Source organism: Tamandua tetradactyla, chromosome 22 (genome assembly GCF_023851605.1).
Source record: "Tamandua tetradactyla isolate mTamTet1 chromosome 22, mTamTet1.pri, whole genome shotgun sequence".
Classification (NCBI taxonomy): domain Eukaryota; kingdom Metazoa; phylum Chordata; class Mammalia; order Pilosa; family Myrmecophagidae; genus Tamandua; species Tamandua tetradactyla.
This window is the reverse complement of record NC_135348.1, coordinates 9543391-9557628: the sequence shown is the minus strand read 5'-3', so window position 1 is coordinate 9557628 and position 14238 is coordinate 9543391. Positions and strand designations below refer to the sequence as shown.

Sequence of the window (14238 nt, the reverse complement as noted above, 5' to 3'; positions counted from 1 at the left end):
TTTGCATCACTCCAGAAAAATTAATAAAAAGAAAAAACAGAAAAATCATATATCTCATACCCCTTACCCCTCCCTCTCATTGATCCACTAGTATTTCAATCTACTCAATTTATTTTATCCCTTACTCCCCCTATTATTTATTTTGTATCCACATTTTTTTTACTCAGCTTGTCCATACCCTGGATAAAAGGAGCATCAGACACAAGGCTTTCACAATCACACAATCACACTGTAAAAGCTGTATCTTTATACGACCGTCTTCAAGAATCAGGGTTACTGGAATACAGCTTAACAGTTTTAGGTACTTCCCTCCACCCACTCCAGTACACCATAACTAAAAGGGGATATCTATTTAATGCATAAGAAAAACCTCCTGGATAATCTCTCAACTCAAATCTCTCTGCCACTGAAACTTTATTTTGTCTCATTCCTCACTTTCCCCTTTTGGTCAAGAAGGCTTTGGAGAAGAGCATTTTAATTTGAGGTAGGGATTTTCCTGGGGTCCTCTCCACAGTGAAGCCCAAGAGACACCATTCCATTTCCTAGTCCCAAATCCAGGCCTACAGTCCAGACTGATGACATCTAAACTTGTCATCTCCTCTGCACTTCATTTTGGAAGATCTGTACTTGGAAGATCTGCTATTGGTGTTGTCTCAAATCATCATCTGCCTGTGAGGGCAGAGGGCACACCCTCCTTGGCTGCCGGCATAGGTGTGGTTCCTTCAGGCCTCACTACCCATCCCAGCTCACTCGACCACTGCCATCTTGCAGGGGGATGACAGGCCTAGCGAGAACTCAGATGTTGTTTTCTTCACCAGAACAGAATAACAGGCATGTGGTATATGGACACTGATTTGGTGGATGTGTTCTTTTCAGTTCTTATTAGAAAAGAGGATCAGAAACAGATCAAGACAAGAATATATATTGAAAGTTTTGCTCCAGAGCTACGTAGACTCTTTTGCATTGGGTCATGATATAGTCTAAAGAGGTCTCTACCTCTGGTTATCTACAACAACATCACACTGGTTTGCTATACTGATATCCTTCTGCAAATTAGACTAGCATTGCGGAAAGTCGCTAGTGGATTGGAGGCCTTGATGAGATCCATGCTTTCCAAAGGGTAGGAAATACAATCTACAAATATTCAGGGCCCCATCACATCAGTAACATTTTGAGGGATCCAGTGGTCCTTCATTCTCCAAAGAAGATTAGATTATTGCATTTTATATTTCTTACCATGATGAAGGTAGGTCAAATGTTTCATAGGCATTACATCCAGGAATACTGCTTTGACTTTTTTTTAAAATAAGAGAAATTGCATGTTTATAGAAAAAATCAAGCAGAAAGTACAAAATTCTTGTATACTCCATGACACACACATTATTCCCTATTATTAACATTGTTTTACTGTGGTATCTACGTTACAACAGATGAAACAGCATTATTACAATTATACCTTTTGCTGTAGTCCATAGTTTTTTAGGATTCATCGTCTGTGTTGTACATGTTTATGTTTTTTAAAAAAGTTTATTCTGTTAACATATACACAACCTAAAATTTCTCCTAACCACATGCAAATACACAATTCAATGGTGTTAATTTCATTCATAATATTTTCACCTTCATCCATTACCAAAATTTTTCTATCACCCTAAACAAAAACTGCAACAATTAAGCATTAATTTCCCATTTCCAATTCCCACACTGCCCCCAGTAATCTGAATTCTAGTTTCTGACTATGGATTTTCATAATATAATTATTTCATATAATTGAGCTCATAAATAAATGTCCTTTGTGTCTGAATTATTTCACCCAACATGATGTCTTCAAGGTTCATATATATTGTTGCATGTATCAGAACTTCATTCATTTTTACGGCTGGAAATATTCCAGTATACATATATATTTTTATTAAATATGTTTATCACTTCCTATGTTGATGGATAGTTGGGTGTTTCCATCTTTTGGTAATTTTGAATAATAAGGCTCTGAACATTGGTGTACAAATGTCTGTTAGAGTCCCTGTTTTCAATTGTTTGGGTATATACCCAGAAGTGGAATTGCTGGATTGTGTAGTCATTCTATACTTTGCTTCCTAAGAAATTGCCAAACTTTTTTCCACAGAAGCTGCACCATCTTACATTACCACCAACAATCAACAATTATTCCTATTTCTTCACATCTTCTCTAACACTTAATTATTTCCAGTTTTAAAAAGAGAGTAGCCATTCTAGTGGGGGTGAAATGATATCTCATTGTGGTTTTGATTAGTATTTCCCTAGTGGCTAATGATGTTCAGCATCTTTTCATATGTGTTTTGGCATTTGTATATCTTCTTTGGAGAGAGAGATCTATTCAAGACTTTGGTCCATTTAAAAAAGTGTATTGTCTTTTTGTTGTCTTCTATACAAATTTGGCAATTGATCTTTTCATTCCTACAAAGAAGACCATTAGAATTTTGATTGGGATTGTGTTGAATTTGTTCATTGTTTTGGGTAGAATTCACATTTCAAAAATAGTCTTCTGATCTGGAAACACAGAAGGGCCTTCTATTTATTTGTGTCTTCTTAGTAGATTTCCACATACAATTTTTTTACATTCCTTGTTTAAATTTCTTCTTAGATACTTTATTTTTTAGTTGTCATTGTCCATGGTATGTTTCTGTTGATTTTCTTTCAGATTGCCCATTAGTAGTGTGTAGAAATACTACTGATTTTTAAAAAAATATTTTTATTGAGAAATCATCACACACACAGTCCATACATAGTATACAATCAACAGCTCACAATATCATCACATAGTTGTGCATTCATCATCGTGATAATTTTTAGAACATTTGCATCACTCCAGAAAAAGAAATAAAAAGAAAAAAGAAAAAACTCATACATACCATACCCCTTACCCCTCTCTCTCATTGACCGCTAGTATTTCCATCTACATGGAAATAATATATATATATATATATATTTTTCATGGGCAGGCATCAGGACACCCAATATATTTTAACCTTTGTTCCCCCTATTTTTTTTTCTATAATCCTTACCACTCCCTTTCAGTGATCACTAGTATTTCAATCTATTCAGTTTGTTTTAACATTTGTTCCCCCTATTATTTATTTATTTTTAATCCATATTTTTTACTCATCTGTTCGTATCATAGATAAAAGGAGCATCAGACACAAGGCTTTCATGATCACAGTCACATTTGCAAAAGCTATATCATTACACAATCATCTTCAAGAAACATGGCTACTGGACACAGCGCTACAGTTTCAGGCACTTTCCTCTAGCCTCTCTAATGCACCTTAAATTAAAAAGGGGATATCTATAAAATGTATAAGAAAAGCTTCCAGGATAACCTCTCAACTCTGAAATCTCTCAGCTACTGACACTTTATTTTGTCTCATTTCTCTCTTCCCTGTTTCTCTCAAGAAGGTTTTCTCAATCCCTTGATGATGAGTCCCAGCTCATTCTAGGATTCCTGTCCCACATTGCCAGGGAGGTTTACACCCCTGGAAGTCATGTCCCATGTAGAGAGAGGGAGGGCAATGAGTTTGCTTGCCATGTTGGTTGAGAGAGAGATAAGCCACAACTGAGCAACAAAAGAGGTGCTCTGGGGGTGACTCTTAGGCCTAATTTTAAGTAGTCTTAGCCTATCCTTTGCTGAGATAAGTTTCATATGAACAACCCCAAGATTAAGGGCTCTGCTTATTGATTTAGTTGCCCCCCTGCTTATGAGAATCTCAGGAATTCTCCAGATGAGGAAGTTGAATTTTACCCCTTTCTTATCATTCTCCCAAGGGGAATTTGCAAATACTTCTTTATTCACTGTTCAGATCACTCTGGGATATATCAGGACAAACAATCACACCGGACAAACCTACAAAATGTCATGCCCTATTCAAGGTTCCATGTACTAATGGTGTTCAATATAACCTGTCCATATAAGTTATATTAGGAAATGCACTAGTCAAAATATAAATTTTATACAAAATAAACATTTTTTGCTTTAGTCTCACATAGAAGTTGAAGTTTTAAAATATGAATTACCATCTATTTTCTTTTTTTTTTCAAGTTTGAATAATATCATATTGCTTCAGTTTATAAAAACTAAGGTTTTCCCATATACATGACAGTCTCATTGCTTCTATCCATTGTGCTTTTTCTCATGTCCATGTATAGAATACAGATCAATAAGCAAACGCTTCACCACACAGATGATATCCATTGGTTTTCTAGCCAGTGTGAGTTTTCTCATGTTGTCAAAGATATGAATATCGACTAAAAGCTTTCCCACATAGTTGACATTCATGAGGTTTCTCCCCTGTGTGAGTTCTCTCATGTCGTTTAAGGTTAAAGGGATGAACCACAGCTTTCCCACACTGAGGGCATTCATAGTCTTTCTCTCCAGTGTGATATTCTCTCATGTTTAAGATAAGCATATCGATGGAAGGTTTTCCCACATTGGCGACATTCAGGGGGTTTCTCTTCAGTGTGAATTCTCTCATGTCGTCTGAAGGCAGAGCAACAAATGAAGGCTTTTCCACATACACTGCATTCATAGGATTTCTCTCCAGTGTGAGTTTTCTCATGTTTTACAAGGGAAGAACATTGACTGAAGGCTTTCCTACATACATTGTATTCATAGGGCTTCTCTCCAGTGTGAGTTCTCTCATGTTGTCTAAGATGAAAAACTCGACTAAAGACTTTCCCACACAAATGACATTTATGGGGTTTCTTTCAAATGTGAGATCTCTCATGTTGTCTAAGCTGAGAATATGGGTTGAATGATTTTCCACGTACGTGACATTTGTAGGGTTTCTTTCCAGTGTGAGACCTCTCATGTTGTTTAAGCAGAGAATACCGACTGAAGGCTTTCCCACAAAGAGGACATTCATACAGTTTCTCTCCACTGTGAGACCTAACGTAAGCATATCGAATGAAGGCTTCCCCACATAGATGACACTCATAGGATTTCTCTCCAGTGTGAGTTCTCTCATCTTGTTGAAGGTTACAAGACTGACTGAAGGCTTTCCCACATAGATGACATCCATAGGGTTTCTCTCCAGTGTGTGTTCTCTCATGCTTTATAAGATTGCAAGATTGACTGAAGGATTTTCCAGATAGCTGACATTCATAGGGCTTTTCTCCAGTGTGAATTCTCTCATGTTGCCTAAGCTGAGAAATTTTTATGTAAGCTTTCCCACACAGAAGGCATCTATATCGTTTATCTCCAAAGTGAATTCCACTGTACTGACTGAGACCAGAGCTTTTAGTAGAGACTTCAACCCTTTGATGACATTCATATGATTTATTTCTAGTGTGAATTTGTTTCTTTTCATTGCAAGTTGACTGGTCACTGAGGACTTTTCTATGTGGTTTGTGGCAATATGGCTTCTTTCTCATGTGAATTAATACACGCTGAATCACTGTGGATCTGTGAGTGGAATCTTCTTGTAAATAAGAGCATTTAAAGGAATTCTTTTGATTTTGAGTGTGAAATGTCTGCAATGACGGGATGTTAGATGTGTCTTGCCTGCAGGCAGGTTGCAGGACTTCCATTTCTTGTTTTTTAAAGGCATATTTCCTGCCTGGACTCTGATTTTGGAGAAATCCCATTCCATCTCTCCTCACTTCCTCTCTTTGTGCCAACTGGAAAAGCACATCTGATTTTTAGACTTGACATCCCACTGAGACCAGAAGTTTGTTATTCTTCCATATCACTTCTCTGAACAGCTTTCTCTGGGATGTGTCTAGCAGGACCCATTCTTCTTGGTTGAAGTCCACAGTCACATCATTGAAGGTCACTAACTCCTGTGGTTGCATTGCCAATAAGTCAGTTGACAACAGTCTTCCTCTGGATTTTCACTCACAAACAAAAAGCAGCAGGTGAGGAAAGCTGAGAATGGAGAAAGCCTCCAAACTCAAGTCTTGACTACAATTTCTAGACTCATCTGTCATGAATCACAAACTCTTCACTGGGAGTAAACCCAGTCTAATCAACAGGGACAAAAAACAGAACCCAAACAGACTGGAAAAGCAAGGATTCAAGTTACAGGAGGCTGCTTTCATCACACTATGGAGTTCAGAGTATCTTTCTCTTGGGAAAAAAAGTATATTTTGATAGTGGACTTTTCTTATGCAGTTGCTAATGTCATCAGTCATAAGAGAGCTAGGGTAGCACCTTCACCATCTTGCCTCAGTTGCAGACACCTTGGATGACATACACCTCCGCTCCCTATATGGTCTCACCACCATCTATTTTCAACATACTGCAATATTGACATTCCTTTGTTCTTCCTCATACAAGAACATTTTTTAGTTTGTACATTTAGTCACTATCATTGTACACTCTAGGCATTCCTAGATTATACCATCTCAGTCTTTATTGTCTATTTTTCCTTCTGGTTTCATATGTGCCCCCAGCCCTCCTCCCTCTATCATTCTCACATTCAGCTTTATTCAGTGTACTTATATTGCTGTGCTACAATCAGGTAGTATTGTGCTATCCATTTCTGAATTTTTACAATCAGTCCTGTTGCACAATCTGTATCTCTTCTGCTCCAACTACCCAATATCTACCTTATTTCTATCTCCTGATGACCTCTGTTCTTAACTGAAACCTCCAAGCTCATTCATTAAATGTCAGTTCATATCAGTGAGACTGTACAGTATTTGTCCTTTTGTTTCTCGCTAATCTCACTCAGCATAATGTCCTCAAGGTCCATCCACATTGTTACAGCTTCATGACTTTATTCTGTCTTATAGCTGTGTAATATTCAATAGTATGTATATGACACAGCTTGTTTAGTCACTCATCTGTTGATGGACAGTTGGGCTGTTTCCATCTCTTGGCAATTGTAAATAATGCTGCTATAAACATTGGTGTGCAAACATCCATTTATGTCCTTGCCCTCATGTACTCTGAATAGATAACTAGCAATGGTATTGCTGGATTATATGACAATTCTATACTTAGATTCCTGAGGAACTGCAAACAGCTACAGTGGTTGTACCATTTTACATTCCCACCAACAGTGGATAAGTGTTCTCTTTCTTCACATCTTCTCCAGCACTTCTCAATTTCTGTTTTATTGATAACGGCCATTCTGGTGGGTGTGAGATGGAATCTAATTGTGATTTTGATTTGCATTTCCCTAATACCTAAGGAAGTTGAGCATCTTTTTATGTGCCTTTTAGCCATTTGTATTTGCTTTTCTGAGAAGTGTCTGTTCATGTCTTTTGCCCATTTTGTAATTGGGTTGTTTGTCTTTATGCTGTTGAGTTAAACAATCTCTATATATTCTAAATACTAGACCCTTATCTGATTGTTTCCAAATGTTGTCTCCCATTGTGTAGGCTGCCATTTTACTTTCTTGACAAAGCTCTTTGATGCATAAAAGTGCTTAATTTTGAGGAGTTTCCATTTATATATTTCTTTCTTCAATGCTCATGCTTTGGATGTAAGATCTAGGAAAAGAAGATATTTCCCTATGTTTTCTTCTAAAAGTTTTATGGTCTTAGATATAATGTTTAGGTCTTTGATCCACTTTAAGTTAATTTTTGTATAAGGTGTGAGATATGGATCCTCTTTCATTGTTTTGCATGTGGATATCCAGTTCTCCAAATACCATCTATTGAAGAGACTGTTTTGTCTCAGGTGAGTTGGCTTGACTGCCTTTTCAAAGATCAATTGTTCACAGATGAGAGGGTCTATATCTGAACACTCTATTTCATACCATTGGTCAGTATATCTATCTTTATGCCAATACCATGGTGTTTTGACCACTGTAGCTTTGTAATACACCTTAAACAGGTAGTGTGAGACCTCTGACTTCATTTTTCTTTCTCAGGATATTTTTAGCTATTCAGGGCACCCTGCCGTTCCAGATGAATTTATTTATTGTTTTTTCTATTTCTACAAAGTAAGTTTTTGAGATTTTAAGTGGTATTATATTGAATCTATAAATCAATTTAGGTAGAACTGCCATCTTAAGTATATTTAGTCTTCCAATCCATGAACGCTGTATGCCCTTCCATTTATTTAGGTTTTCTGTGAATTATTTTAGCAATTTCTTGCAGTTTTCTTTGTATAGGGCTTCTGTATCCATAGTCAAATTTATTCCTAAATATTTTATTCTTTTGGTTGCAATTGCGAATAGATTTTTTTTAAATTTCCTCCTCAGATTCTCATACTAGTGTATAGAAACAGTACAGATTTTTGAGTGTTGACCTTGTAACCTGCCACTTTGCTGTACTGATTTACTAGCTCTAGTAGTTTTACTGTGGATTTTTTTTTGGGTTTTCAACATAGAGTATAATATCATCTGCAAACAGTGAGATGTATTTCTTTTTCTTTTCTAGTTGCTTTGGCTAGAACTTCCAACACAATGTTGAATAACAACAGTGACAGTGGACATCCTTGTCTTGTTCCTGATCTTAGGGGGAACATTTGCAGTTTTTCCCTATTGAGGATGATGTTAGCTGTGGGTTTTCATATATTCCCTTTATCATGTTGAGGAAGTTCCATTCTATTCCCATCCTTTGAAGTATTCTCAACAAGAAAGGATTTTGAATTTTGTCAAATACCTTTTTCTGCATCAATAGAGATGATCATTTGGTTTTTCTGCTTTGATTTGTTGATATGGTGTATTACATTAATTGATTTTCTTATGTTGAACTATCCTTGAATACATGGGATGAATCCTACTTGGTCATGGGGTACAATTCTTTTAATGTGCTGCTGGATTGGATTTGAATGAATTTTGTTGAGGATTTTTGCCTCTATATTCATTAGAGAGACTGGTCTGTCATTTTCTTTTCTTGTAGCATCTTTGTCTGGCTTTGGTATGAGTGTGATTTTGGCTTCATAGAATGAGGTAGGTAGTTTCCATCCTCTTTATATTTTTTGAAGTGTTTGCACAGGATAGTACTAATTCTTTCTTGGATGTTTAGCAGAATTCACATGTGAAGCCATCTGGTCCTGGACTTTCTTTTTTGGGAGCTTCTTAATAACTGATTCAATTTCATTACTTGTGATTGGTTTGTTGAGGTCATCTATTTCTTCTCAAGTCAATATTGGTTGTTCATGCTTTTCTAGGAGGTTGGCCATGTCATCTATGTTGCCTAGCTTATTAGCATAAAGTTATTTTTAGTATCCTCTCATTACCTCCTTTATTTCTGCAGGATTGGTAGTTATGTCTCCTCTTTCATTTCTGATTTTATTTATTTACATCCTTTCTCTTCTTCTTTTTTGTTAACCTTGCTAAGGGTCCATCAATTTTATTGATTTTCCTATAGGACCAACTTCTGGTTTTGTTGATTTTCTCAATTGTTTTTGTGTTCTAAATTTCATTTATTTGTGCCCTAATCTTCATGATTTCTTTCCTTTTGCTTGCTTTGGGGTTAGTTTGCTGTTCTTTCTCTAGTTCTTCCAAGTGAATAGTTAAGTCCTCAATTTTTGCTCTTTCTTCTTTTTTGATAAAGGCATTTAGGGCAACAAATTTCCCTCTTAGCTTTGCTGCATCCTATATATATATTTTTTCATGGTCAAAAATATCCCCCAGGCAATGGTATTTATTAACATTCCTGAAAAGCAACATATAGGATAGCCATAACAGCACAGTCCTATTCTTCTTGTCTTCAGCAGTTATGGAATACAAATATTAACTCTGCTTACATTTCTTGATGATTTAGTGGCAGAACTAAAAAGTGTAAGACAGTGATGAATGTCCAACACCACTGACATGACAGCTATAAAAAATGTACTTTCACAGAAGAGGCACATTAACAATTAAATTTTTGAAGTCTCTAAACTGTCCAAGTTAAACTGATTTAACCAGGCTTCAAAAAGGAGACAGCATAGAGGTAGTTTTAGTCATCAACTATGTTTCCCCTCAAAAGTGCAAAAGAAATCAGTGATTTCTAAGGCAATGCATTCTCTGTACATGTGTAAAATCCATAAGGACAACGGCACTTAGGTTCAAAAACAACATTCTAATGGCTATCAACCATCTTCAAGTCACTTCACATGATATATATTTTTTTCAAATAAAACCAGCAAGAAGAAGGTACACTCATTGTTATGCAAAATAGTGCCCTTGAATTGAAAACACTGTAAAATACTTTGAATCCTTACTCTGGCCTCTCATTGATTGTTCCTAATTTTGCTAGAAGCCTAAACAGTCTTCCATTTTGAACTTCCTTTGCAAGGTCTTCCTCTATGACATCATTTCTCATCTGAACAGCATCCAATTGAGTATAAAATCGAGCACCAATCATGGGCACGATGTCATTTACACTTCGCATCCTGTTTTGACCAGTCAGTAGATACGAAATCATGTTCTTCAGGTCAGAAGAGTAGTTGCCTGTCATTAGTTCCATGAATTTCTGTAAATTCTCTTGCTGAATTCCTGCCAAAGAGTTGCAAGTCAAAGTCAACACAACTTTTCCTAATGATATCAGATCAGCTTGCTGGTATTGAGCCATCAATGCCATTGAATTATTATTCTGACTATTATCAAAGGTTAAAACATCAAAAATGCCAACACAATTTACTCACAACCTCATTTTGCCAGTTATCAGAATCTTTGTTGGGTCCATAACCCAGCATGCCAAAACTGTTGTATGAATGGTATGCAATGCAGAACTTAGTTGGACAATATATGACCGGATAAGAGATTCTGGCAATAATCCAGCATGCTGTCTGGGCAATGGTCCATCATGTTGACCCCACTTTTGCTTGGTGAAATAGGCATCAGCGTTAGGGTCATTGAAGTGCCTGCTCATCATAGTTTCCCCTCCCGCATGGAAAACATATGCAGACACAAGAGGAGGCTCAGCAAATGCTTTAGTGGCAAATACTTCATGCAAGGTAACAATATTTAAGTGCTGAATTTTTTTCCACATATCGACCAACACCATGTACTTTGTGTTAAAAGACGGAAACCGTGTATCCTCCTAAGGCAATATGGCAGATCATCTTTGCTATTTACAGTTTTGTAGCAAGATGTAGGGTACCCCAAATTACTTGATTTCTGTATCTGGTTTGGTGGTGGCAGTGGTTGTAGAGGGAACAGGTTATGGTAGCTGTCAATTTCTGTAGGAACAGCTGGCATATCTGCTTGATCAATTTGAGCCATTGTTAGTAAATGTCTGTTGATCAGCTCCTGTTGGAGCTCATCAGCCATAAAGAAGGAAGGTGCATTTGCTTTTGGTTGCATATAAGCAACATGAGGTGCAGTTGGAGGATAAATATGATAGTTTGTAAATACCATTCCATTCAAAGGTGCTGGTGTTGTGTCTGTATAGAAGTAAGTCATTCCACATACAGTTTCCTTCTGGATCACCTGACCAGAAGATGAAGTCTGAGAAACAGGATTATTAACAGGTGTAGAGGCACTAGAAGGCACCATGTAATTTTTGGAGTATGGATTTGGAGTATGACTTCTTCTGTGCATCCCATAAATTTTGATATGTTGTGTTTCCATTTTCATTTGCTTCAAGATATTTACTGATTTCTCTTGTAATTTCTTCCTTGACCCATCGGTTGTTTAAGAGTGTGTTGTTGAGCCTCCATATATTTGTGAATTTTCTGGCCCTCTGCCTGTTATTGATTTCAATTTTCATTCCTTTATGATCTGAGAAAGTGCTTTGTGTGATTTCAATCTTCGTAAATTTTTGAGACTTGCTTTATGACCCAGCATTTGGTCTATCCTTGAGAATGATCCATGAGCACTTGAGAAAAAGATGTATTCTGCTGGTGTGGGGTGTAATGTTCTATAAATATCTATTATGTGTAGTTCATTTATTGCATTATTCAAATTCTCTATTTCATTTTTGATCCTCTGTCTGGATGTTCTGTCCATTGATGAGAGCAGGGAATTGAAATCTCCAATTATTATGGTAGATGTGTCTATTTCTCTTTTCAGTGTTGTCTCATGTATTTTGGAACCCTCTGGCATAAATATTTATGATTGCTATGTCTTCTTGTTGAATTGTTCCTTTTATTAGTACATAGCGCCCTTCTTTGTCTCTTTTAATTGTTTTACATTTGAAGTCTAATTTGTTGGATATTAGTATAGCTACTCCTACTCTTTTTTTATTGTTGCTTTCATGAAATATCTTTTCCCAACCTTTCACTTTCAACCTGTTTCAACCTACGTTTGTCTAAAATTTGTCTCCTGTAGTCAGCATATAGATGAGTCCTGTTTTTTAATCCACTCTGCCAGTCTACATCTTTTGATTGTGGAGTTTAACCCATTAACATTTAGTGTTATTACTGTAAGGGCAGTACTTCTACCATTTTGCCTTTTGGATTTTATATGCCATATTTATTTTTTCCTCTTTTTACCTTTGCTAATAGTTTTCCTTTCTACACTCTTCTCCAGACCTCTCTTGCCTGTCTTTTCCTATCTGTCTCTAGTGCTTCCTTCAGTATTTCTTACAGAGCCAGTCTCTTGGTCACAAATTCTCTCGGTGATTTTTTTGTCTGAAAATGTTTTAATTTCCCCCACATTTTTGAAGGACAATTTTGCTGAATATAGAATTCTTGGTTGGCGGTTTTTCTCTTTTAGAATCTTAAATATATCATACCACTGTTTCTTACCTCCATGGTTTCTGCTGAGAAATCTACACATAGTCTTATTGGGCTTCCCTTGTATGTGATGGAACACTTTTCTTTGCTGCTTTCAGAATCCTTCCTTTCTATTTGGCATTTGACATTCTGATTAGTAAGTGTCTTGGAGTATGCCTATTTGGAACTATTTTGTTTGGGATATTCTACTCTTCTTGGATCTGTAATTTTAAGTCTCCATAAGAGTGGGGAAATTTTTGGTGATAATTTCCTCCATTAGTCTTTCTCCTCCTTTTCCCTTCTCTTCTTCTGGGACACCCACAACACGTATATTTGTGAGCTTCATGTTGTCATTCAGTTCCCTGAGTCCTTGCTCATATTTTTCCATTCTTTTCCTTATATTTTCTTTTGCTTGTCAGATTTCTGATGTCCCATCCTCCAGTTCACTAATCCTATCTTCTGCCTCTTGAAATCTAACATTGTAGGTTTCCAATGTTTTTTTTAATCTCTTCTACTGTGCCATCATTTCCATAACCTCTGTGATTTGTTTTTTCAGACTTTCAATTTCTTCTTTTTGTTCATCCCTTGCCTTCTTTTATCCTCTCTCAATTTGTTTATTTGATTTTTGATGAAATTTTCCATGTCTTTTCAAACATCCTGAATTAATTGTTTCAACTTCTGTATCTCATTTGAATTGTTGATTTGTTCCTTTGACTGGCCCATATCTTCAATTTTCCTAGTATGATTTGTTATTTTTTGTTGGCATCTGGCATTTAATTTCCTTAATTAGATTATTCTGGAGATAGTTCTCACTCTTTTATCTAGGATTTTCTTGCTGGATGGCTTAGTTCTCTATCTGTTCTTTGACATTCAGTTCAGTTTATTCTAGACCTCTAGCATAGGTTTGTTTAATGGATGAGAATTTTTAAGTTCTTGTTTTCTTGTTTCTTGCCCTGCCTGTATGATGCCTTTTTTTTTTTTTTTTTTTTTTTTTGCTTAGGAAAGTCTATTTATTATAGGTATTATAGACCCCAGTCAGATTTTCCCAGACCAGACTGGCTTCCTCTCAGGAGAAAAGAGTCACCTGAGTCAGTTTTCCCTGAGGGTAAGACCCAGGAGGTTGACAGACTTTCCTATGAAGCCTCTAGACTCTGTGTTTTTCCTATCCTGTCCAGTATGTGGTGTTTGTTTGCCTAAGGGTCTCACCAAGATAAAGTGATGCAGTACCTTCAACTTCAGCAGAATCTTCCTGTTGGGGATGTGGTTGAGACAGAGGAGAGGTTGTAGACTGGCTTTAATCCCTTCAGTTTTCCAGTCCCTGGGGTCTGAATTCCTTGAGGGAGGGATTCCACTTAGCTGGACCCCACCCCTCTCCTGGGGAAGGCACAACCTCCAGGGAATTACTTCCTTTCACCTGACCAGCCTCTTTCTCAGACAAGCGTAATTCTGTCCTTGCCTGGGGCAGTTGCAGCTTGAGAGCAGTTTTAAGTGGTAGAAAAAAGGGAAAAAAATCCTTTGCAGAGCAGGAAGCCTGTCCTCCAGGTTTGTTAATAAAGAGCTTAATTTGGTACGTTGTTCCATGTACCTCCAGTTCCTATGTGCTTCCTCCTTTTTTTTTAGGGTTCAGAACTTTTCAAGTGTTTTGTGCTGTCCAATCCAAAAAA

At 36.8% G+C, this 14238-nt stretch overlaps 1 protein-coding gene and 1 pseudogene across 1 annotated transcript; both read right to left on the bottom strand.

Moving 5' to 3' along the window:
* Window positions 1-4262: 4262 nt before the first annotated feature.
* On the bottom strand, window positions 4263-5826 carry LOC143665970 (uncharacterized). Its single transcript, XM_077139556.1, is given in 2 exon segments — window positions 4263-4345; window positions 4428-5826. Coding segments are annotated over 2 exon segments (1482 nt in total).
* A 4308-nt stretch (window positions 5827-10134) lies between these two features.
* Window positions 10135-11459, bottom strand: LOC143665969 (PAN2-PAN3 deadenylation complex subunit PAN3 pseudogene; annotated as a pseudogene).
* Between the last annotated feature and the right edge of the window lie 2779 nt (window positions 11460-14238).